The 25776-nt window shown below is 37.4% G+C and overlaps 1 protein-coding gene across 1 annotated transcript in view; it reads right to left on the bottom strand.

Moving 5' to 3' along the window:
- HCN1 (hyperpolarization activated cyclic nucleotide gated potassium channel 1) overlaps positions 1-25776 on the bottom strand; it is a 450862-nt gene that overhangs the window by 68560 nt on the left and 356526 nt on the right. Inside the window, exon 5 of the mRNA XM_013972798.2 lies at positions 17600-17746. Within this exon, the coding sequence (XP_013828252.2) occupies positions 17600-17746 (147 nt within the window). The remainder of the gene's footprint in view (positions 1-17599; positions 17747-25776) is intronic.

Genomic DNA, 25776 nt, shown 5'->3' with positions numbered 1-25776 from the left:
GTGTTGCTTAGAAGATTCCTGAGAGCCCCTTGGACAGCAAGATCAAACCAGTCCATCCTAAAGGAAATCAACCCTGAATATTCATTGGAAGGACTGATGTTGAAGCTGAAATTCCAATACTTTGGCCACATGATATGAAGAGCCAACTCTTTGCAAAGGACTGTGATTCTGGTAAAGATTGAGGGCAAGAGGAGAAAAGGTCAACAGAGGATGAAACAGTTGGATAGTATCACTGACTCAATGAATATAAGTATGAGCAAAGTTTGGGAGACAGCGAAGGACAGGGGAGCCTGGTGTGCTACAGTCCATGAGGTCTAACAGGCTAGGATGTGACTGAGCGACTGAACAACAACAACTAGAAAATTTAAACTTACATATGTAATGTGATTCATATTATATTTTTACTCAACAGAGAGCATTCCTGCAAAAAAAAAAAAAGCATGATATAATATGTATGGAAAGTAGATGCAGTTCTAGATTTTTTTTTAATCTTCATGTAAAATATGTTACTTATTGAAGAATTCAACAAGACAAACATAAGGTATAATTTTTTGATATTTATTTCTACTTTGAAGAGAGAGGTGAAACTGAATGTGAAATTTTCATAGAAAGGTAAAACATTGCTCAGTTTGATTCTCGAAAAGATTAGATTTAGATCCTCTGATTTCTAAGAAGTGTAAATGAATATCTGGTAAATAAATATCTTTTTAAGAGACCTCACTGAAAAGCTCTATGAAGTTATCTGCAGTCATTACCTTTAAAACCATTACATGAAGTCTGTGAGGCAATAAATAAATAAAAATATCCATATCAGCTTCTGAGCAGTCTTTAGTGTCCTGGGAGAGGGCATTTCTGAAAAGACCGCTGAAAATATCCAACACAGAGCAGGGTCCATAGAGACTGCCCAGGGTGGGTAAAGTTTGGGTTCGTGGTATGATGTAGAACCATTCTTGGGAAATAACAGAATATATTCAGGATTAGTTTATGGGACTAATCATGGCTCCTATGAAGACAGCGTCAATAAGGAAAAAAAAAAAAAGCTTTGATGGCCTGCCAAAGATGGCATTTTCCTACTTGGATGTATTTATAATACTTTTTCTAAGATACAGTTTACCAGGCTCCAGTCCAGATTCAGAGAATCTGAATCTAAATCTTTAAAGGATATGACTCAAAAAATCCTTGTTTTTAATAACACATTTCAAGTCATAAGCAGATATGGAAACCATGGTCCCTAAAATAAAGAAGTATCTGCAAGTTGAGGAAGGAAGATACATATGTATATATTCAGTGTAAGATAATTGTAAAAAGTAAACTAAACATGGGTGAGGCTCTGTGTGTCTCTTGCTGTGTATGTATCTGGGCTTAGTCCTTGATACCAAAACCAACTGACTCAGTGCCTGTACAAAGTGACTCATACCTTAAACTCTTCACTTGTAAGCAACTCTACCTAGATAACTGTAATGATTAAATTAAAGATACAAGGAAAATATTTAATTTCACAAAGTGTTATCTATCATTTACCATTATAAGTAACAGTCGTAAACAACTTTTATAAAACAAATGAATGTTAAAATCAAAGTAAAGGTAGAGACTATATATTCTATAAAATTTCAGAGAAAAAAGAATTCAGAGTAATTTGGTAAGAATAGCCTGCCAGGTGCCTCTGTCCATGGAATTTTCTGGGCAAGAACATTGGAGTAGGTTGCCATACCCTTCTCCAGGGGATCTTCCCACTCAGGGGTTGACGGGCCTCCTGCATTGGCAGGCAGATTCTTTACTGTCTGAGCCATCAGGGAAGCCAAGAATATATTAGGTCAGATACTTTTCTAAATGTTGAGTTGAGTACTGGTTATTAAAGACAAAAGTCAAGATAGGAGCAGGGATTCAGAAGATAAAAATGACAACATAGTCTTTCAGCACAGTCAGTGATAGTCCCTGTGGCCAAAGTAAAAATTCTTATAATTCCCTAATGATGTAGTAATTTAGAAATTGAATTGCAAATTAAATAGACATTCCATTTTTTTTAAAGAAGCACATAGCTGAAATTAAAAAAAATTTCCCTCAGCATTTCCAACAGGCTTATATGGATCTGGTGGTTTGTATTTTAATTTGCAAGATGGTTGCATGTATAAGTCAATCACCCCATACAAACCTTAATGCTTGAAAATGTTTTAAACACTTATGTAAACATTGACTAACAAGTTAGGTAACTGCTTTAATTTCTGAAAGTCAGTGCATTTCCCTTGATTTCTGTGTCCCCATTACAGAGAATTTATGAAGAGCTATTTCTTTAGTTGGGATAATCTGTCTTATTCTTTTTTTAAAAGAGAACATTTAACTTTCTTTATAATTCCTAAATAATCTGAAAATAAAAAATATGGAATAAAATTAAAGGTAGTAAATGCATTTAATATTTATTTGGGGGAATTTAAAGGAGTTAGAGATAAGAAAGTGAAGTCTCTTAAAAAACTTTGGTTAGAGATGTGCTATGTGCTTAGTCATTCAGTTGTGTCTGACTCTTTGCCACCCCATGGTCTTAGCCCACCAGGCTCCTCTATCCATGGCAGTTCTCCAGGCAAGAATATTGGAGTGGGCTGCCATGCCATCCTCCAGGGGATCTTCCCAACCCAGAAATCGAACCCAGATCTCCCACATCATGGATGCATTCTTTACCATCTAGGCACCAGGGAAGCCCAAGAATACTGGAGTGGGTAACCTATCTCTTCTCCAGGGGATCTTTCTGACCCAGGAATTGAACCAGGGTCTCATGAATTGCAGGCAGATTCTTTACCAACTGAGCTGAGATGAAGAACATTTATATGGGGAAGTTAAAGGCTTTTGAACCGTGGTGTTGGAGAAGACTCTTGAGAGTCCTTTGGACTGCAAGGAGATCCAACCAGTCCATTCTATAGGAGATCAGTCCTGGGTGTTCTTTGGAAGGAATGATGCTAAAACTGAAACTCCAGTACTTTGGCCACCTCATGCAAAGAGTTGACTCTTTGGAAAAGGCTCTGATACTGGGAGGGGTTGGGGGCAGGAGGAAGAGAGGACGACAGAGGATGAGATGGCTGGATGGCATCACCGACTCGATGGACGTGAATTTGAGTGAACTCCGGGAGTTGGTGATGGACAGGGAGGCCTGGCGTGCTGCGATTCATGGGGTCACAAAGAGTTGGACACGACTCAGCGACTGAACTGAACTGACTGAAAGGAGTTAGAGGTAAGATAAGGAGTTATAGGATTGATGAATTAATGTATAGGGTGGCTCAATTTTAGTTTATTAAAGTTTTACATCTTATAAAAAATAATTATTTTATATTACAAGCAATTATATTTTAAAAAATCTTTAAAATCAAACAAATACACATATCCCTTAAAATAATAAAAGAAGAAAAATCACTGTATTTCCATTGCTGAGAGTAATTTATGTATTCTTTTAATGTGATTTCTTTTCACATTGACCTAAAAAAATCATAATAACATTGAATATCTACTATTCCCCACATTTATAACATAAAATATTTACCATTTTGAGTTATGGTCTTCAATAATATTCTTTTTAATGGTCACACAATATTTCACCTTGTGTTAATTGCAGTTATATTAAGAAAAACCCAATAGAGATAAAGAGATAAATAGTTTGCAATGGACTCTTAAATACTGGCCAGCTTTAATATTTTTCACCATTTCTTATTTTTAAATTTGGCTATAGCATTAATTGCTAGGTTCATAGTCTCTTCATTTTATGAGTTAAAAGGCAACTAGCTTAAAATCTCTGCATATACAAATGGCAAATTATGATTAAGTGGCCACCTTAATCTGCCTGCTCGTAAAGAATAGATCAGAACATGGTGAATTTTGGGAGCTACAGATTCAAAAATTTAAATGTTTTCTGTAGTTACAGTTCTCATATGCATCTAATTTGGTTCTGAGATATTAAATCACATTTAAACTTTACCAGACGAATGCAAATGAAGCTTGAGATTAATTTGGTCTTTGCATACTCCTACTGTTTTGCCTTCCTGGAACACAGGAACATATTAGGTACCATGCAGGATGTCAGCAGATGACATAAAATTCTCTTAACAGTCACTTAAATTTGATTGTACAGGAAAGAAAATAATGTAGAAACAGACCAAAAAGCCTAAATCAAAAGTCTGTGTATTGAGACTTCCCTGGTGGTCCAATGGTTAAGAATCTGCCTGCCAATGCAGGGGACACAGGTTCGATCCCTGATCCAGGAACTAAGATCCCACATGTAGCAGGGCAACTAAGCCTGTGTGCCACGACTCCTGAAGCCCGTGAGCTCGTGAGCTCTAAAGCCTGCACTCTGCAACAAGAGAAGCTGGGGCGATAAGAAGCCCATGTGCCACAAATAGAGAGTAGCTCCCACTTGCTACAACTAGAGAAAGCCTGCAAGGAGCCATGAAGCGCCTGTGTGCTGCAACAAAGCCCCAGGCTAGCCAAAAAAAGATAAATTCAAAAAAATTGTATACTAACAATGATAGTGTTCATTAGAGACTTAGTATCACTGTCCCACTCTGGAATCCTAGGCTGAACCTCAGTTAGGATTTGTATAAACACCAGGGAGTGCAGCTCCAGTGGTCTGCAAACTGTAAGCAAGCTGTAGAATGATTTACAGAGCAGGAGTGAAGTCCAGTTGGCAGGATAAAAACAGATTAATCTGGACTGTCAAATACAGTGAATACATCAAACAGCTAAACCAAAAAATATTCTTCAAACAGGACCAGTGGATAGTACAATGAGTTAAAAAATTCTGAGAAGGGATTTGGAGAATTTGATAAAAACCTATTCATGAAATTTTGTAATAAAATCCACATAAATTCTTTTTCACCATTAATAGTCCAGCAATAGAAATAACAGTATGTGTACATGTGCAAAGGACATGAGGAAAGCAGGCCACTCCCTAAAACTAAGCAGGCATTCTAAGCTGCATTAAATATTTATTTGTCTGTCACATTAGTTAGATTTAAGCATTGCACGTGTCAGCAAGCATTATGGGCTTAATGGTGACCCCTCTACATTCATATGCTGAAGTTTTAACTCCCAGTACTTCAGAATGCGCCTGTGTTTGGAGACAGGTCTATTAACGAGGAGATGAAGTTAAAATAAAGCTGTGAGAGGGGGTCCTAATCCAGTCTGACTGCTGTGAGAAGAAAAAACTGAGCACATGAAAAGAAAGGTGGCCATCTGCAAGCAAAGGAGAGAAACCCCGGAAGAATCCAAACCTGCTGACACTTGACCTTGGACTTCAGCCCCTAGAAGTATGAGAAAATGATTGTCTGTTGATTAAGCCACTGTGGTATTTTGTGATTACAGCCTGAAGAAATTAACATAGTGAGTTAGGCTGGCTAAAGTGTGGCAGGAAGGATGAAGCTGCCCCCTTGGAGTATCTGTCAAGACACAGCAGCACCTCAGCTCTGGAAGTACCGCAGTGGCAGGGGTAACACACATGATCCAGCTCAGATGGCTCTGAGAAGCTGTAAAATATAGCCCACACACTTCAACAACTTCTGAGCTCTTCAGTCTGGGGTGAAATAAATTGAAAAACAGAAAACAAAAAAAACTTTACTGACACAAAAAAAGGATTTTGCTTTATTTTTGTATTGAGTGTGAAGTACCATGGGCATTTAGTTGACAAGAGCTACAGGCAGATGGAAATGACTTTACAGGCAGGATGAGAGTTATAATAATGGGTGCAATTTTATAAGATTGACTTTTTAGATTTTTATAAAATATATACAACAATATTTATAGTTTAAGCATTTCCATGTATACAATTCACAAGAACGTTCATAATGGTGTCTGAGTGTTGCCATTAGTGATTGTGTGTGCTAAGTCACTTCAGTCGTGTCCAACTCTTTGATAACCGATGGACTGTAGCCCGCCAGACTCCTCTGTCCATGGGATTCTTTGGGCAAGAATACTGGAGTGGGTTGCCACGCCCTCCTCCAGGGGATCCTCCCGACCCAGGGATCGAACTGGCATCTCTTATGTCTCCTGCACTGGCAGGTGGGTTCTTTACCACTAGCGCCACCTGGGAAGTTCCTCTGTATCTATACCTAGAGCATTCTCATCAATTTCAACCAAAGTTCTGTAACCTTTAAACTATAACTTTCTCCCTTCACTCAAATCACTGATGAATTCTACTCTCTGTTGCTATGAATGTGCTTATTCCACCAGCCTCATAAGTAGAATTATACAACACAACCACAGGACTAATTTTTGAAGACCTAAACATTGTTATCCAGAAAAATATTGGGGTAGCGGTGAGTACTGAAGCTCAGTTCTCAGTTGCTCAGTCTTGCCCGACTCTATGTGAACCCAGGGACTGTAGCAAGCCAGGCCTCCCTGTCATTCACCAACTCCCGGAGTTCACTCAAACTCACATCCATTGAGTTGGTGATGCCATCCAGCCATCTCATCCTCTGTCATCCTCTTCTCCTTGCACCTTCAATGTTTCCCAGCATCAAGGTCTTTTGCAGAGTCAGTTCTTTGCATGAGCTGGCCAAAGTACTGGAGTTTCAGCTTCAGCATCAGTCCTTCCAATGAATATTCAGGATTGATTTCTGTTAGGATGGACTGGTTGGATCTCCTTGCAGTCCAAGGGACTCTCAAGAGTCTTCTCCAACACCACAGTTCAAAAGCATCAATTCTTCGGTGGCACTCAGCTTTCTTTACAGTCCAACTCACATCCATAGATGACCACTGGAAAAACCATAGCCTTGACTAAACAGACCTTTATCAGCAAAGCAATGTCTCTGTTTTTTAATATGCTGTCTATGTTGGTCATAACTTTTCTTCCAAGGAGCAAGTTTCTTTTAATTTCATGGCTGGAGTCACCATCTGCAGTGATTTTGGAGCCCCCCAAAATAAAGTTTCCCACTGTTTTCACTGTTTCCCCATCTATTTGCCATGAACTGATGGGATCAGATGCCATGATCTTAGTTTTCTGAATGTTTAGTTTTAAGCTAACTTTGCAGTCTGTTTCACTTTCATCAAGAGGCTCTTTAGTTCTTCTTCACTTTTTGCCATAATGGTGGTGTCATCTATATATCTGAGATTATTGATATTTCTCCTGGCAATCTTGATTCCAGCTTGTGCTTCATCCAAACCAATGTTTCTCATAATGTACTCTGCATGTAAGTTAAATAAGCACAGTAACAATATTCAGCCTTGACGTATTCCTTTCCTGATTTAGAACCAGTCTGTTGTTCCATGTCCAGTTCTAACTATTGCTTCTTGACCTGCATACAGGTTTCTCAAGAGGCAGGTCAGGTGGTCTGGTATTCCCATCTCTTTAGGAGTTTTCCACAAGTTGTTTTGATCCACACAGTCAAAGGTTTTGGCGTAGTCAATAAAGGAGAGTACTGAAGAGATGTTAGGAAAAATCAAGGAAAAGGTCCAGGGATCTGGCGCTTGCTCAATGATACAAACTGTCTTTCTCCTGATCCTCCCAGTTTCCCTTTCCTCCATGTCCTCCCCAGTACTTACTATACCTTGTCCTTTGATAACAGACATTCCAATAGGTGTGAGGTGACAGCTCCCTGTAGTTTTGATTTGCATTTCTCTAATGATCAGCTTAATTCAGCACATTTCAATATGTCTCATGGCCATTTAAATGTGAAAAAAAAAAGTCTATTTGGGTCCTTTGCCCACTTTTTAATTGGACTACTTGCTTTCCTGTTCTTGAATTATGTCAGTTGTTTATATATTTTGAATATTAACCTCTCCTCAGATGTGTGGATTCCAAGTATTTTCTTCCAGTCCATGGGTTGTCTTTTTATTGTGTTGACTGTTCTGCAGAAACTTTTTAGTTTATGTAGTTCGACTAACTCAGTTTTTATTTTATTGCTTGTGTTTTAGGTCTCATTCAAAAAAAGCATTGTCAGAACCCATTTTTTTCCTGTTTTCTTCTAAGAGTTTTGTGAGTTTAGGTCCATATATTTAAGTCTTTAATCCATTTCAAAGTTTAGTGAGCAATGTCTGCTTTGCTCTGGCAATTAACCATATGTAACTTCCTACATTTCTTGTATTTTTAGTAATGTATTTTAACTTTTTCTTCATTTTTTTTTCATGTTTTTCTATCTTTTCTCAACAAATACACAGTAAAGCACTGTGGGACTAGAAATGACATTTTATGATTTACCTTCTCATCATGCCTAAATCAGTATCTTACACACATTAAGAAATCAATAAATGCTTTTTGTCTGTTTGTTTTTTAGGGATGCAAGGGAAAAGTTCTAAGATGAAAGTGTAAAGACTAAATTTCTTTCCTTGGTAATGTGACCAAGATTAGATCACTTACATATATTTTCTAGCCTTTGGTTACTGTGCCTTTTACGTGAGTATATGACACACGATTCCTGTATAGCTTTATAATACTACGTGTCTAGGCTATTTTAATTAATCTGAACTAAACACATTTTTAGGAGACCTTCAAAAAACCAACAAGTATGTACTTTAAGAACTTATTCTGAATTACACTAAATATATGGATGCAAATTAGGACTTTTTTCCCTACCACTCTATTCAACAAATTAAAGGTCAGAAGGACAGTATTATACTCTCAGCCCAATTCATGTTCTGTGAAAATGAAATATACTGACGTCCTATATTCTGCTGGGACACATGATCTGTACCTATTTTCAGCCCACAGCTCTTCACATGCCATTGTTTAAAAATAGATCAGTTCTGAACTTTGGAGACAGACTTAGAAGTGCATTAACCTCTTTCTCGACAGTTAAGTTTGCCATTTTGCACTAATCAAATCAGTATAAATCTGATCATGATAAAAATAGACCTTCTTACTTTGTACACATTCCAACAGGCTCTCATAAGCAGAGGGGTATGGCTCACTGAATTTTTCTAATTAGCTTTTTGTTTTAAATATACTCCTGCATTAAAGCGTCATCAGTCTCTGATCTTAAAATTCCAATGCCAAGTTTTGATGCTAAGATGCTGTCTCCAGAAGGCTGGTTGTTAAACTGGAGGAAGGGCTTGTTAGCAGATTGTTTGAATAAATTCCAGAAGAAATGAGACATATGATAAACCTTGAGTTAGTGTCCCTCTGAGGTATGGTCTAACACCTTCTGAATGACCTCTCATAGCACTAATACACAGTTATAATTGCTGGTTTAAAATTCTGTCTCTCATCAAGTTGTAAGAGCCATGTGGGCTGCAACTATATACTATTTTTCATGGACTCATAGTAATACTAAGAATAAAATTTTACTTTGTACTTACTATGTACTAGGCACTTTTCAAACTTTTAATGTTTTTTTTTCTCATTTAATTTTAAAACATCTCTGTTAGGTACTTATCATCATCATTTATATTTAAAGATGAAGAAAGTAAAATATGTACAAGTTATGAAAGAGCCCAAAGTTGTGCAGATACTAAGTTGTGGTGCTGCATTTATATGAGGCTAATGGCACAGATACGCAGATGACACCACCCTATGGCAGAAAGTGAAGGGGAGCTAAAAAGCCTCTTGATGAAAGTGAAGGTGGAGAGTGAAAAACTTGGCTTAAAGCTCAACATTCAGAAAAGGAAGATCATGGCATCTGGTCCCATCACTTCATGGGAAATAGATGGGGAAACAGTGGAAACAGAGTCAGACTTTATTTTGGGGGGCTCCAAAATCACTGCAGATGGTGACTGCAGCCATGAAATTAAAAGACACTTGCTCCTTGGAAGAAAAGTTATGACCAACCTAGATAGTATATTCAAAAGCAGAGACATTACTTTGCCGACTAAGGTCCATCTAGTCAAGGCTATGGTTTTTCCAGTGGTCATGTATGGATGTGAGAGTTGGACTGTGAAGAAGGCTGAGCACTGAAGAATTGATGCTTTTGAACTGTGGTGTTGGAGAAGACTCTTGAGAGTCCCTTGGACTGCAAGGAGATCCAACCAGTCCATTCTGAAGGAGATCAGCCCTGGGATTTCTTTGGAGGGAATGAAGCTGAAGCTGAAACTTCAGTACTTTGGCCACCTCATGCAAAGAGATGACTCATTGGAAAAGAATCTGATGCTGGGAGGGATTGGGGGCAGGAGGAGAAGGGGACAACAGAGGATGAGATGGCTGGATAGCATCACTGACTCGATGGATGTGAGTCTGAGTGAACTCCGGGAATTGGTGATGGACAGGGAGGCCTGGCGTGCTGCAATTCATGGGGTCGCAAAGAGTCGGACATGACTGAGTGACTGAACTGAACTGACTGAACTGAATGGCACTATGGAGAACAGTGTGGGACTTACCATATGATTCATCAATCCCACTATTGGGCATGTATCTGGAGAAAATCATACTTCAAAAAGATACATGAACCTCAGTGTTCATTTCAGAACTACTTACAATAGCCAAGACATGGAAGCAACCAGAATGTCCATCCACAGATTCATGGATAAAGATGTGGTCTGTGCGTATACAATGGAATATTATTCAGCCTTAAAATAAGTATGAAATAATGCCATTTACAGCAACACAAATGGGCCTAGAGATTATCACACTAAATTAAGTCACACAGAGAAACACAAGTCTAAAAGATGATACAAAACACTTATTTACAAAACAAAAACAGATTCACAGACTTAAAAATAAACTCAAGGTTACCAAAGGTGGGAAGGGGGGCTATAAGTTATGAAATTGGGATTAGCATATACACACTATCATATTAAAATAGATAGTCAGAAAGGATCTACTGTATAGCACACGGAACTTTACTTAGTATTCTGTAATAATCTATATGGGAAAAGAAATGTATATGTATAACTAAATCACTTTGCTGTACACCTGAAATTAACATACCACTATAAATCAACCATGTATTGTTTGGTTGATCAGTTGTGTCTGACCCTTTGCAATCTCATGACTGTAGCCTGCCAGGCTCCTCTGTCCATGGGATTTTATAGGCAAGAATTGTGGAGTGTGTTGCCATTTCCTTCTCCAAGGGATTTTCTTGACCCAGGTATCAAACCTCTAAGTCCTGCACTGGCAGGGGGATTCTTTACCACTGAGCCATCATTAAACTTCAGTATAAAATAAAAACAAACAAAAAAAGAGGCCAGTGGAACCAGGGCCATACTCTCCCCCTGACGCCGCATGGCTCCTCAATAGTTGGCTTTCACTCATACATGGTGCTATTCAAAACACTGAGAATATCATAAAGGCAATTTAAACCATTCAAAACAATGAAACAGAAGACCTCCGAGCCCACAAGGCAAAACAGGTGCACATTTTAAGTGGATGGAAGAATAGGAGGGTTCTCCAGGCACACCAGGACTGGGCACAACTGGGAGGGAGAGGAGGTTTCTGGAGATCACTGAAGTCCATCTTTGCAGACTCAGAACTGTAACCAGACACAGTCACAGACCAATAAGAGAGTGAAGAACAGAGATGACAGATAATGAATGCATCACTATAGTGGCTCTAATTTAACTTCTAGGTACTATTCTAAGTAGTTTTTTTCAGAAAACTGTGGTTGTTCCTATATTCTTGTGTCCATGTATATTAGTTGACAATGAAACAAAGATAATTTTTTTAGATGACTTTCCAATCACTTCTCAGGATGCTGACAATGCCAGTGGGGCCAGTGCTGTAGTCATATGGCTTAGCTCGAGGATGAAGAACACACAGATTTATGTCCCATGCTGAATTTTCTCCACCTTGAGTGGCTCACTGCTTAGGTTCAGACAGGGAATCCAGCAACTTTTGTTTTACGAACCACTGACATTACCCTACGCACACCTGGCATAGCAATATAAGAAAAATAGTATTTATTTTCTATCTATCCTGTGGATACTATTAATATTATAGAGTTCAGACAAAATACTCAGATACCTTTAATAATTATACTCTATTGGCATACTCCCCCAACCCTCAGGTTTACTCAGAAATAAATCACTAATGTATATAAACGTTGAGAAAGTTAAAAAGAAAATAAAAACAACTGCATGCAAAATAGGGCCTTCTAGGTTTTTTGTGTGTATATCAAAACAAACTCACAGAGGAATCTAAAGATGCCAGCATCCTTTAGTAGTATGTTAGAAACCACATTCTCCATAGTACAATCTAAAATGATACTAAGAAAGGTAAGCGGCCACAGTACGTCATAGTTCTGGGCATCACTTTTCGTCATGCCAGCATCTCTACTGTGTCTCCAAAATTCTCCCTTCAAGTTCTAATCATCTAATAATCTAACAATTTGACTTTATTTATTTATCCAACAAGCAGTTATTAAAGATGTACTATGGAGGGGCTGGAGCTATGGTGGAAATCAAGAAGTCCTTACTTTCTTGGGTCCTGAGTTCCTATAGTAGATCAGACAATTAACAAATAAATAAAAAGAGACAACAAGACAACAAAGTGATGTGTGCCAACAACAAAACTCATATGATGGAGAATGCAAGGAAATTAAATCAGATGAACTTCTCAGGGGAGGCTCTGTTAAGGAGGTAACATTTGTATTGAGACCTCAACAGTGAGTCAGGTATTTGTTGAAGGCAGTTCAGCAATTTGTCTCCAATGTATGAAAAAGATAAATCACCTAGTTTCTGCATGAGAATTCTTTCAATAAAGTTTTGCTCTCGAAATATCTACTAGCTAAATTATTTTGCATATGCATGATATGAGTTTCTGGTAAGAGCTTTCAAAGGTCACACAAATGAAATTCTTCCTGCCATTCTACATCTTAGAGATTCTTCATATTTTAAAATATTCAAACACATTGAAAAGAAAGGATGGAGAATAAAATAGATATAACACAGATTTAACTGATTATGAGTAAGGAATAATTTCACATTCATAAGAACCATATTTTATTTTCTTTCTCTATTTTCAAACAATGGATTTTTTTAATAAGCTTTTTAGAATATAAAGTTTGACCTTTCACTTTTTTACATTTGTGAGTACCCAGACTTGTGTTAGCAGAAATTGTTGCTTTAATGTATATATCAGCATCTCATATTATGCAAAATACTTTCAAAAAAAGAGGCTTCTGGACAAAGAAGCATTTTAAGTTAAAAGTCTTATTAAAATGTAAGATAGTTGTTGGTGAAAACTTGAATATATGATTAACAATTACATGTGGCATGTGTTTGTGCATACAACGCACATCTTATATTTTTACCTTTTATTAAAATACACATATCCAGTAATCTAGTTTTCACTTTCTAAGTATCTTGGTTGGATTCATTTTATATTTATAGTATCAATCATTCAATGTCTTCTATATGCCAGGCACTTTCTGGACACAAGAGGCACAATAAGGACCAAAATACATCTTTGCATAAATTAACACCTCATCTTCTAAATTAGAATACAGCTTTTGAAAGACAGAATGATGTATTTTACTACTTTTAAAACATTTCTTGTGATCTACCACTTTGACCTAAATATAGCAGGTACATAATACTCCAGGTTAACAGAGGACAAGATATATTTCCCATTGTTCTTACTAAACTTTTCTTTGTAAAACATATCTGGGTGTTTTGGATCCAGGTTTCATTTGAATAATGCCTTCTGTTACCTGCTGGCCAATGTCTTTGCTTACTTCCCTATGCTACTCTTCCTGTTTCTATAGTTTTAGTTCACATTAAAGTTTGGCTTTTGTGTGACTCTGATGCCAGAAGAGCAAACGTTGAAGAACAAAGGAACAAACATTGTTCTCACCTTTTTAAGGTGTTAAATATTTCAGTATTTCATGCTTCTACTTCTAAGAACTTTAATTTGATTAAGTAGCCATAATTTATCCTGCTTTTCACTCATAATTCAGTAAAATACCATTTTTCTAATAAATATTTAGTGAGCTCCTATCAAATACTAGTCATTAGAGATACAGAGATACTATGGCACAGTCTCTATCCTCAAGAAGCTCACAGTCTTGAAAGAGATGAAGAGTAAACTGACAAATGAAAATACAGTGATAGAGAGTTTTCAGAGAGAATTTAGGAAGAAACTCATACCTGGTAAGACTGTTTGATGGAAAATTGAAGGAAAGTCGGGTTGAAAGGATTGAAGATAGGGAAGGCAGCATAAAGAAAGGCCAAGAGACAATCAGCGACATTTTTCCTCTCAGGGAAATTATCAACAATTTGCTGTCAGTGAATCATGAAAGTAAAGATGGAGGCAGACCACAGAGCTTCTCCAGTGCAATTCAAGCAGCTTGGCCTTTTTCTTAGAGGGGATAGGAGGCCATAGTTAGACTCCAAGAAAGTAACATTGAACTTGTGTTGTATATCATTCAATATGATAGCCAAGGGATGGGATGCATTTGAGCTAAGTGAGATCAAAGGCAGGGAGAAAAGTGGTGGGTGCATGTCAGAAAGTGAAGTAAAAGACGCTGAAGCTTTGAACTATGCTGCCGCTGCTGCTGCTAAATCGCTTCAGTTGTGTCTGACTCTGTGCGACCCCATAGATGGCAGCCCACCAGGCTCCTCTGTCCCTGGGATTCTCCAGGCAAGAACATGGCATTTGAAAATATAAGGACAAATTATTATAAGTGAATGACAGAATAGTTGTAGGAATTGAGGGAATTGGAGGCATGTGTATAGATGTGAGAGTTGGACTATAAAGAAAGCTGAGCACCGAAGAACTGATGCTTTTGAACTGTGGTGTTGGAAAAGACTCTTGAGAGTCCCATGGACTGCAAGGAGATCCAACCAATCCATCCTAAGGAAAATCAGTCCTGAATATTCACTGGAAGGACGATGCTGAAGCTGAAACTCCAATACTTTGGCCACGTGACGCGAAGTACTGACTCACTGGAAAAGACCCTGATGCTGGGAAAGATTGAAGGCGGGAGAAGAAAGGGACAACAGAGCATGAGATTGTTGGATGTCATCACTGATATGATGGACATGAGTTTGAGTAGGCTCTGGGAGTTAGTGATGGACAGGGAAGCCCAGCATGCTGCAGTCCATGGGTCACAAAGAGTCAGACACGACTGAGCAACTGAACTAAAGGGGATAAAAATGAAAAGTGGAAGTTTTCCACTTAAGATCAGAGTCAAAGTGTGGCAGTAATTAATAACAAATACATGATTAAGAAAATTTTCTTGTTATCCTGATTTTATATTACATTAAGCATTTTTAGCATGGAGAAAAGTTTCTCATTTAATCATTCAGCTTTTCAGGGTTCATTTTTATGCTCACTTTCTGTTGGCTTTCTATAGTCCCTCAATGACATTTTCTGTTGGAATCCTTACTGTTCTGCTTCTTTCAAATAAATCCTTAGATTTATTGTATCCATCTGCCTATTGATCCCATCTTAATCGCTGATACTGTCTATTCAGTTACCTTTGTCTCTATGCGATGGCCCATCCTACCCCACCTTTGAATCCTGCCTGGCACTTGAGAACCTAACCTGGTTTTAGTATCCTGAGCTTCAGCCTCTTAGTGGAAGAGGATTTGTATTTAAAACAAAATGCATAATCCAACAAAGAGATAAAGCAAAACATATTAATAGATTAAAAAACATGATATATAGCTTTTTAAAAAATACAAAGGTTTAATTCTATCTCTCAAAGTAAAAAGATTTGCTTTTTGATTGAGGACTTTATTATTGGATTGAGGACTTTATAGAGAAAATAAGTTAATCAATAGCAGATATTCAGCTCCTGTTTCCGAAACTCTTAACTGATGTCTTAAGGCGGAAAAAATACAAATAACTTTTAATGGATGTAAATACTTAGGGATGGTTATAAATGGTAAAGATGTTAGGTGAAATGGACATATTTATTGAGTATTTTATATTTGCTACATATAGCAGGAATTTCAAGAAAAATTTAAAATATAGAGGAAGTGACCTTTGCTCTTAAGGAACTTTCAAGACAAAAGTGGAGGAAACTAATGTGGAAAAATCATGATAACAGACAAAATGGAAAGTAGTACTCAACCATTATGGACTTGGTGCCCTGGGGTCAGGGGAAAAAGAGACCAGATCTAATCTGGAGAATCAAAGGAAGTAAAAATAAATAAATATTATTTGAACTACATTTTCCAACAGATGAGAAACATATCTGGAAAACATATGATGCAAGTTGAGAAATCAGAATTGCTTTTTGCAAAACAGTAAGTTGCACAATTTGGCTATAGGCCACTTTGGAAAATATATGGCAATAGGGAAAAATAAACCTGGAAATTTAGCAAGGATCAGAGCTTAGAAGGGCTCGAATATGAGCTCAAAGAGGCTCTATTTGATGAACCTGTAAAGACAATGTTTCTGAGCAGAGACTTGACTATCTCATACACATAAAAGATTAATTTGGCATTGCTGCTTTAAGTGGTAATTAGAGAAAACAGACCAAAGGTTGAAAGGTAAACTAAAGGGATAGTGCAAATAGTCCACCTGAGAGCAACAAGGTTAGGGTCATGAACTTGGTAAAAGAAACAAGGACAAAGCTGTAAGTTACATTGTTATAGTGAATTGATAGCATTTGGTGATTGACTGGATGTGCAGAGCAGAGAAAGATTACAAAAGACTGAAGTTTTACATTCTATATGACTCAAAAGAATAACTAAAATATTTACAGAGAGAGACTTCAAAGGATAAATGGCTTAGTGATGGAAGATAATCACTTTAATACATGGCTTATTGTATGTGTATGGCAAACGGAAATCATGTAGCAATGGCAAAAGGAAATCATACAGCTTTTAAGAAAACGGATTATGTCAAGAATTTGGAGGTCAAATTTTCAGAACTAAAGAGCGAGATGAAATAAATAAGAAAATAAATTCAGAAATGGAAAGTGAAAAGCCAAAGACAGCAATGGTTTAGTGTTAAAGGAGCTCCCTCAAAAGATTCAGGATATTAGGTGTTACCAAGTGTTTAAAAGAACTGCCAATGGATCCAAGACAAATAATGTCATCCCTAAGTGTTCACTGATAATTTTCAAGGAAACGATTTTAGTAAAGAAGTGGAGATTGAACCACAGTGGAAGATAACTATAGAGTAATCTTTCTAGATGAGTAGTAAAAGAAAAGAGAAAGAGAAAGTCAGTGCAAGAAACACAATCAAGAGAACGTTCTTTTGATCTAAGGGTAACCTGAACATTCTAGTGGGCAGAGGGAAGACATCTAGGGAGGGAAGGAAGGGCCACTTGAGAAAAGAGGTGGTTATAGATGTTGCAAAGTGTTTTATTGAAGTAATAGGAAATGAATGACTCACAAGGGTCAAGTCAGTCTGTGATCAGGGTCCAGGAGATGAACAGGAAAAACAAAAATAGGACAAAAGTAGAAATCACAAAGAAGTTAATGAAACAGTTTGCTGAGCATGAGATGAGAGAGTGGAAGGCTGGGAGGCTATGGACAACAAGGACCAGAAAGGACTTGTAACCAGGGATACAGAAAACAAATTGGTATCTTGAGAATCATAATTATAAGAGTAATTCTCCAGTCATTTTTTAAAAATGCAGAGCCTGTAAATGTGAGAACATAGGGTGAATAAAGGGGAAAATTGTTTTAACATTCAGTTTTAATTTTTTTTTAGTAATGTCAAAACATGGAGTTGAGGATTTCTCAGGAAAAGAGAAAGTAAACAATGATCACACGCATAGAGACTGAGGACAATTAATCTTACCTCTCTCAGAGGATCATTGAGTTCATTGAGAATATTTTCCTCGTCAAAGATTTTGCCTTGGTATCTGTGTTCATAATAATCATGTATCTTCTGACGCATATCAGTTGGTAACTTATGGAATGACATATATTGTTCCACTTGCTTATACTGTAAGGAAAGGAAAAAAAATAAATTAGAAAATGTTGTTAGGCTGTATGAGAAACCATGATGTGATTTTGTTATGCTATATTCAACAACTTTTGAGTAACAGTAGCAAAATGAAATTCTTTAAAGTGAAGCAATTAATGTACTAGGTTGTAAAGTACCTACTCTATGTCACATACTATAGATGGTATTTGTTTAGATAAACATTTCCTGTAAAGACCTGAAAAGTTATGGACAGGAAGCATGGAGGGAGTTCAGAGTAAACTGGGTGCATCCCCAAAAATCCAGTGATGAGGCAAGAAAAAAAATGCAAAGCTATTAAAAAAAAAAAAAGCAGTTCTTTGAAGTACACAGTTGCTGTTTAGCATTTGGAGAAAGAATCTTATAACTTTGGATAGTACAAAGGTTTTATCTTAGATCTTATAGCCAAAGATAAGACCTAATCAAAACTTTAATCTGGAAGCACAAAGTTTCGCAACCGTTTGTAAGTCATATATACTCAAGGGACACTCATGCCCTATAAATTAAGAGACTATGTTTGACTTAAATTTAGTTTGTAGAAAAATATCAGAATGAGACTAGATCCACATAGTTTTATAGCTGAAACTTAATTTAGACACTTTATTTTATTTAAATAAGTACTTCTTAAACTTGATTGTTTATAAAACTTGGGATGAAGCAGTCTTTGGGGAATGATTTGCATTCCTAACTCCAGATATTGATTCTGTTGAGGTACCTGCCTTTGTAAATTTATATACATACTCATACATAAACACACATTTTAAAAAGTCCCTACAAATCAAACAGGAACCCAGAAGCACGTATATTACTTGGTAGCTCATTAGAGGAGAATTTCAGGCTTTAAAAAACCAGAATCTGCATCTTAAGAAAGATGCCCTGGATGACTCACACACATTTAAATTTGAGAAATATTCCCTTGATATTTCAAATGCAGGCAGTCATAAGACTATACTTTAAAAAAAATTGGTTAGAACCCCCTAAATTAGTTCCGCTGTGCAGATGATAAAAGCTGAGTACAAATAAAAAGGTAGGTAATAAAACTGGATGAAGATAATGGAAAAAAATCTTTCCTTAAACATGACACATTTGGTGTATTATCTATGAATATTTTTGTTTCAAATCTTTTCCTGATAACAGAGCTCAAGCCAGATCTAGATGACTGGACTCCTTGCCCATAATTACTGTAAATATAACTGGTAATTGATAATAAATATACCTAATGGGAAACAGCAACCCATTGTATTGTACTTCTTCAAATATTTTTAAGTACATTATTTACTCATAAAATTCATATTTTTTGGACATTCTCTTCTAGAGATTAGTATTCTCAAAGGAAATACAACTTTGTCATGAGATCCCTTTAGTTGGTCACCAGACTATTCCTTAAAGTAAAGCCTGCTGGCCTAACTACTGTGGGTGTGTATATGTGTACCTACAGTAACCCTAATAGGTTACACACATACACACACACACATTTACATATCAAAGTAAAACCTGCAGGCTTACTACTACTGTAGGCACACACGCACACATATATTGATGATTTTGAGCTGTTGTGCTTGAGAATACTCTTGAGAGTCCCTTGGACAACAGGGAGATCAAACCAGTAAATCCTAAAGCAAATCAACTCTGAATATTCATTGGAAAAGACTGATGCTAAAGCTGAAGCTCCAACGTTTTGGCCACCTGATGTGAAGAGCCGACTCTTGGAAAAGACCATGATGCTGGGAAAGATTGAGGGCAGGGAAGTAGGGGGTGACAGGATGAGATGGTTGGATGGCATCACTGACTCAATGGACATGAGCTTGAGCAAACTCCAGGAAACAGTGAAGGACACAGTGAAGCCTGGCGTGCTGCAGTCCATGGGGTCGCAAACCAGTCAAGACACTGCTTAGCGACTGAACAACAACAAATATATATGCATATGCATGTGTGCATGTTCACCTAGCTAGAGACCTGCTTGGCCCCTTGTGCAGCTGGTTCTAAGGAAAGAAGTGTCAGCTTTTCTCAATCCTGCAAGATTGCTGTGTAGGATAAAGTTCATTTGCAGCTGGACTGGAAAATCTCTATCTTTATTTTTAGAGACATTTGTGTATCTGATTTTTACTTATAGCCAAGAAGAAGAGAGTGGGATATTTGACGTACTGTTTAGGATCTGAAATACCACTGGAGATCCACAAGGCTAACTTCTGCATGAATGATTAGCAACTAGCCTACTTGATTTGACTAATTCGAGTGGACTATTTAAAGACCTACTGAGAGCTTTGTTGGTGAGCGCTCCCCAAACAGACTTTTTCATGACTTCAAGGACTGTAACCAACCAGGCTCCTATGTCCATAGGATTTCTCAGGCAAGAATACTGGAATGGGTTGCCATTTCCTTCTCCAGAGGATCTTTCCAACCTAGGGATCAAACCCAAGTCTCCTGCATTAGCAAACAGGTTCTTTACCACTGAGTCATCAGGGAAACCTGAAGACTGGTCAGTTCTATCAAATATCCAAACTTGGGAAAACAATAAAATAGCTTCAGACAACAGAGCTGTCACAGTGTGGACACTTACAGCACTGATGAAAGTTCTTTCGATTCTGGGCAAATGAAGAGTTCTAACCTGCAGAATTCTTTCTGTAGGACCAGTATGTGTCAAGTGACCTCTACTCACTTTTCTCAGCTGATTGCTTGCCAATACAGTGCTTGGGGTGATGAGAATCTTGAATGTTAACTGGCATACTGAGCTCTAGATTTCTCCCCTCTCTACATGCATCTTTGGGGTATGGGAGGCAGCATTAAAATTTAGCAGCATTTTAATCATTTTGGGAAATTTGTGCCTGTATGCAAAAGTCTATACATCTAGAGAAAAAAAATAATCTGCTGTATGAATAATCTCTGAAGTTAAAAAAACTAATACTTGATTACCTAAATAAAAATGTGACCTATAAAATTACTTAATTTTCACAGAAAGTCAAGATGGGTTGAGTCTACTTATTTTTCCTTCTTTTCAATCCCTTTAGACTTTGGTTTAATGATCTACAGTAAGAAGGTGTTATACCAATGGATCTTCCTTGTTTCTTCAGACAGAACTTCTATGAATATTTTTTGTCATTTACTGAGTTCAGTTCATTACTGAGTTCAGTTGACTTTGAGCATGTATTACATATTTTAAACATTCATTTGCTCATAGGAATGATTTATCTAACAAGTATTAATTGATTGCTATGTGCCAGTGGTTCTCAAGGTGTGGTTGCCAAAACATCAGTATAACCTGGGAACTTAGGAACTCACATTCGTAGTCTCTACCCCAGGCCCACTGAATAAGAAACTCTGAATTAGAAAGTCTGGCAGTTGTGTTTTAACAGGTCCTCCATACACTAAAATATCAGAACCACTTCTATATGCCAAGTACTGTGTTATCTTAGGACGTAAGGAAGTACATTTGAGGGAGTGTAGGGGAAAGAAAAAGAAATCCAGTTTCTTACAAGCTAAGTTTAAGATGCTCATGGAACATTCTAATGCTTATATGTAGGTCAGGCACTCAGAAGATAAAAGATGCACAGAGTCAGTGACTAAGGGATCAGCAAAGATGCGTCAAATGAAGACATAAAAAGACAAAAAGTGGGACCGATATTTTAAAAGCAGTTGAGTCATGGACCTTGAGCAAGTTGAGGGAACTCACATTAGCCAGCAAGATGTAAAAGAAGACAGAAAAGCTTGGTTAACGAAATCCAAATAAGGATAAAGTTTCAAAGGATAAGGGGCCACTCAAAAGGAGTATATTTGGAGAGAAGAGATATTGAACCATGCTCCGAGAACTTGGGAATTATGTTGAAACACAACACTTATTGAAAAGCTATTTCTTATTAATAAAAATATCACTTTCATGTGAATTGAAGAAATAAAAATAATAAATAAATCTTTGAAGAAGATATCTAATGGTAGGAGGACAGGGAAATAAACTAGATGTTAAAATTATGCATAAGCTGGCAAAGTATTAATAAAAATGAAAAATAACAGTTTCTGTTAATTCTAGTGATGTGTATACATATATATATACACACACAAAAAAGATAACCTGCATATAGATAACTAATCAATAAATTTTTGAAAAGCAAAGATTCAAACACAATTATTTCTAGAATATATAAAATCAAAAATTCATTCGATCAGATTTACAAACTATAAAAGATTTATAACTATTAAACAACAAACTATTAAAGATTTACAAACTTTAAAAGTGCAATGTACTTCTATTTTTTAAATGTCCTGTGCAATTAAAGTTATAAGAAGCTGAAGTTGACTGGTTCTATAAAGACCTACAACATCTTCCAGAACTAATACCAGAAAAAGATATCCTTTATCATTATAGGGGATAGGAATGCAAAAGTAGGAAATCAAGAATACAAGGAATAACAGGCAAATTTAGCCTTGAAGTACAAAATGAAGCAAGGTAAAGGCTAACAGAACTTTGTCAAGAAAGCATACTGGTGATAGCAAATATCTTTTTAAACAGCAATCCAAGAAACACCTCTACACATGGACATCACTATATGGTCAATACCAATATCAGATTATGTTCTCTGCAGCCAAAGATGGAGAAGCTCTGTACAGTCACCAAAAACAAGACCTGGTCCTGACTTGGGCTCATATCATGAGCTCCTTATTGCAAAATTCAAGCTAAAATTGAAGAAAATAGGGAAAGCCACTAGGCCATTCAGGTATGACCTAAAAAAAATCCCTTATGATAATACAGTAGAGGTGCCAAATAGAGTCAAGGGATTAGATTTGGTAGACAGAGTGCCTGAAGAACTATGGACAGAAGTTCTTAACATTGTATAGGAGGCAGGGGCCAAAACTATTCCAAAGAAAAAAGAAATGCAAGAAAGCAAAGTGGTTGCATAAGGAGGCTTTACACATAGCTGTAAAGAAAAGCAAAAGGCAAGGGAGAAAGGAAAGATATACCCAACTGAATGCAGAGTTCCAAAGAATAGCAAGGAGAAGTAAGACGGCCTTCTGAAATGAACAATGCAAAGAAATAGAGGAAAATAATAGAATGGGTAGGACTAGAGATCTCTCCAATAAAACTGAAGATATAAAGGAAAAATTTCATGCAAGGATGAGCACAATAAAGAACAGAAATGGTAAGGACCTAACAGAAGCAGAAAAGATTAAGAAGAGGTGGCAAGAATATACAGAACTACACAACATAGATCTTCATGACCCAGATAACCATGATGGTATGGTCACTTACCTAGAGCCAGATATCTTGGTGTGTGAAGTCAAGTGGGCCTTAGGAAGCATTACAACGAACAAAGTTAGTAGAGGTGACAGAATTCCAGCTGAGCTATTTCAAACCTTAAAAGATGATGCTGCCAAAGTGCTGTATTCAATATGCCAGAAAATTTGGAAAACTCAGCAGTGGTCACAGGACTGGAAAAGGACTATTTTCATTCAAATCTCAAAGGGTGATGGCAGAGAATGTTCAAACTACCATACAATTACTCTCATTTCACACGCTAGTAAAGTAATGCTCAAAATCCTCCAAGCTAGGATTCAGCAGTATGTGAACCAAGAACTTTGAGCTGTACAAGCTGGGTTTAAAAAAGTCAGAGGAACAAGAGATCAAATTGCCAACATTCATTGGATCATGGAATGCAAGAAGTTCCAGACAAACATCTAATTCTGCTTTATTGACTATGCCAAACGCTTTGACTGCATGGATCACAACAAAGTTGGAAAATTCTTAAAGAGATGGGAGTATCAGACCACCTTAGCTGTCTCTTGAGAAACCTGTACAAGAGTAAATAAACAGCAATTCGAACTGGACATGGAACAATGAACTGGTTCAAAATTCGGAAAGGAATACAACAAGGCTATATATTGTCACCCTGCTTATTTAACTTATATGCAGAGTACATCATGAGAAATGCTGGGCTGGACGAAGTACAAGCTGGAATCAAGATTGCAGGGAGAAATATCAATAACCTCAGATATGCAGATATACTATCCTATGCAGAAAGCAAAGAGGAACTAAAGAAACTCTTGATGAAGGTGAAAGAGGAGAGTGAAAAAGTTGGCTTAAAACTCAACATTCAAAAAACTAAGATCATGTCACCCAGTCCCATCACTTCATGGCAAATAGAGGAGGAAAAAGTGGAAACAGTGACTGACTTTATGATTTTGGGCTCCAAAATCACTGTGGATGGTGACAGATGCATGAAAAAGATGCTTTTTCACATCCATTAAAAGATGCTTTCTCCTTGGAAGAAAAGCTTTAACAAACCTAGACAGCATAGAGACATCACTAAACAAACTTAGAGCCACCACTTTGCTGACAAAGATCCATATAGTCAAAGCCTTGGTTTCCAGTAGTCATGGATGGGTGTGAGGGTTAGATCCTAAAGAAGGTTGAGCACCAAGGAATCGATGCTTTCGAATTGTGGTGCTGGAAAGAATTTTTGAGAGTCCCTTTGACTACATGGAGATCAAGATCCTAAAGGAAATCAACCTTGAATAAGCATTGAAAGGACTGTTGCTGAAGGTGAAGCTCCAATAGTCTGGCCACCTGATGGGAAGAACCAATTCACTGCAATAGACCTTTATGGTGGGAAATATTGAGGGCAGGAGGAGGTGGGAGTGACAGCGTATGAGATGGACATGAATTTGAGCAAACTCCGACAGATGGTGGAGGACAGAGAAGCCTGGCATGCTAGAGTCCACGTCACAAAGAGTTGGACAGGACTTAGTGAATGAAAAGCAGCAGCAACAATTATATAATACACATGTATATGACATATATAATACATGTACATGATATTATAGGGTTTCAGAAGAGACAACCCCAATACGCACCACTTTTTCATGTTGACTATTTTTTGCTACAGGCAGTGGAGAACCTTTTGGCTCAAGAGAAACTACTGCCCTTTGCTTAATTAACTAGGATAATGTAAATAGGGGAATTTTCCTAGAGAAAGAGTTATTTCCAGAGATAAATTTCATCTAAGTGGCCCCATCTGTATGAGTGGATAAACATCTTAACTACCTACCAACCCTCTTCTTTTTTAATCATTCTGTGAGTTACCCTCCTGTCTTTGAGAGTTCCAGATCCTTCTCCCATCACCAAGATAGTATATACACCTTAGGCTACCTCTTTGTCTCTGAACCTCCCCTGTATGTGGGGTCTCTGACCCTAGCAATTATGTGGGATCCATATACATACCAAAAATTGAATTTGGTTTTCACCTGTTAACTGGCTCAATTTAATTTAGTTCTTAGACCACAAGAAAGAACCTAGAAGGATAGAAGAAATTTTCTATCTCCCTGACAATAGAAGTGAGCTCGAATAGAGTGTTTATAACAATCACAAATATTCATTGTCAATTCCAGCAGTCTCAATTCTCCCATGTCATCATTTTTATTTATTTTTAATTGGAGGATAATTGCTTTACAATGTTGTGTTGGTTTCTGCCATACAACAACACAAATCAGCTCTAACTATGTATATCTATAGATAGATAGATAGATAGATACAGATATATATGCGTATATGGAGAGGGCATGGCAACCCACTGCAGTATTCTTACCTGGAGAATCCCAGGGACGGGGGAGTCTGGTGGGCTGCCATCTATGGGGTTGCACAGAGTTGGACATGACTGAAGCGACCTAGCACCATATATATATGTATGTATATATCCCCTCCTTCTTGAGCTTTGAGCCTCTCTCCAATCCATCCTGAATCCTACCCCTCCAGGTTGTCACAGAGTGCCAGGTTGGCCTCCCTGTGTCCTATAGCAGCTTCTCACTAGCTATCTATTTGACACATGGTAGTGTATATATTGGAGAAGGCAATGGCACCCCACTCCAATACTCTTGCCTGGAAAATCCCAAAGATGGAGGAGCTTGGTAGGCTGCAGTCCATGGGGTCACGAAGAGTCAGACACGACTGAGCGACTTCACTTTCCCTTTTCACTTTCATGCATTGGAGAAGGAAATGGCAACCCACTCCAGTGTTCTTGCCTGGA

Source organism: Capra hircus, chromosome 20, assembly GCF_001704415.2.
Source record: "Capra hircus breed San Clemente chromosome 20, ASM170441v1, whole genome shotgun sequence".
Classification (NCBI taxonomy): Eukaryota; Metazoa; Chordata; class Mammalia; order Artiodactyla; family Bovidae; genus Capra; species Capra hircus.
The sequence above is the reverse complement of the archived record's forward strand: the minus strand, read 5'-3'. Positions and strand labels throughout refer to the sequence as shown.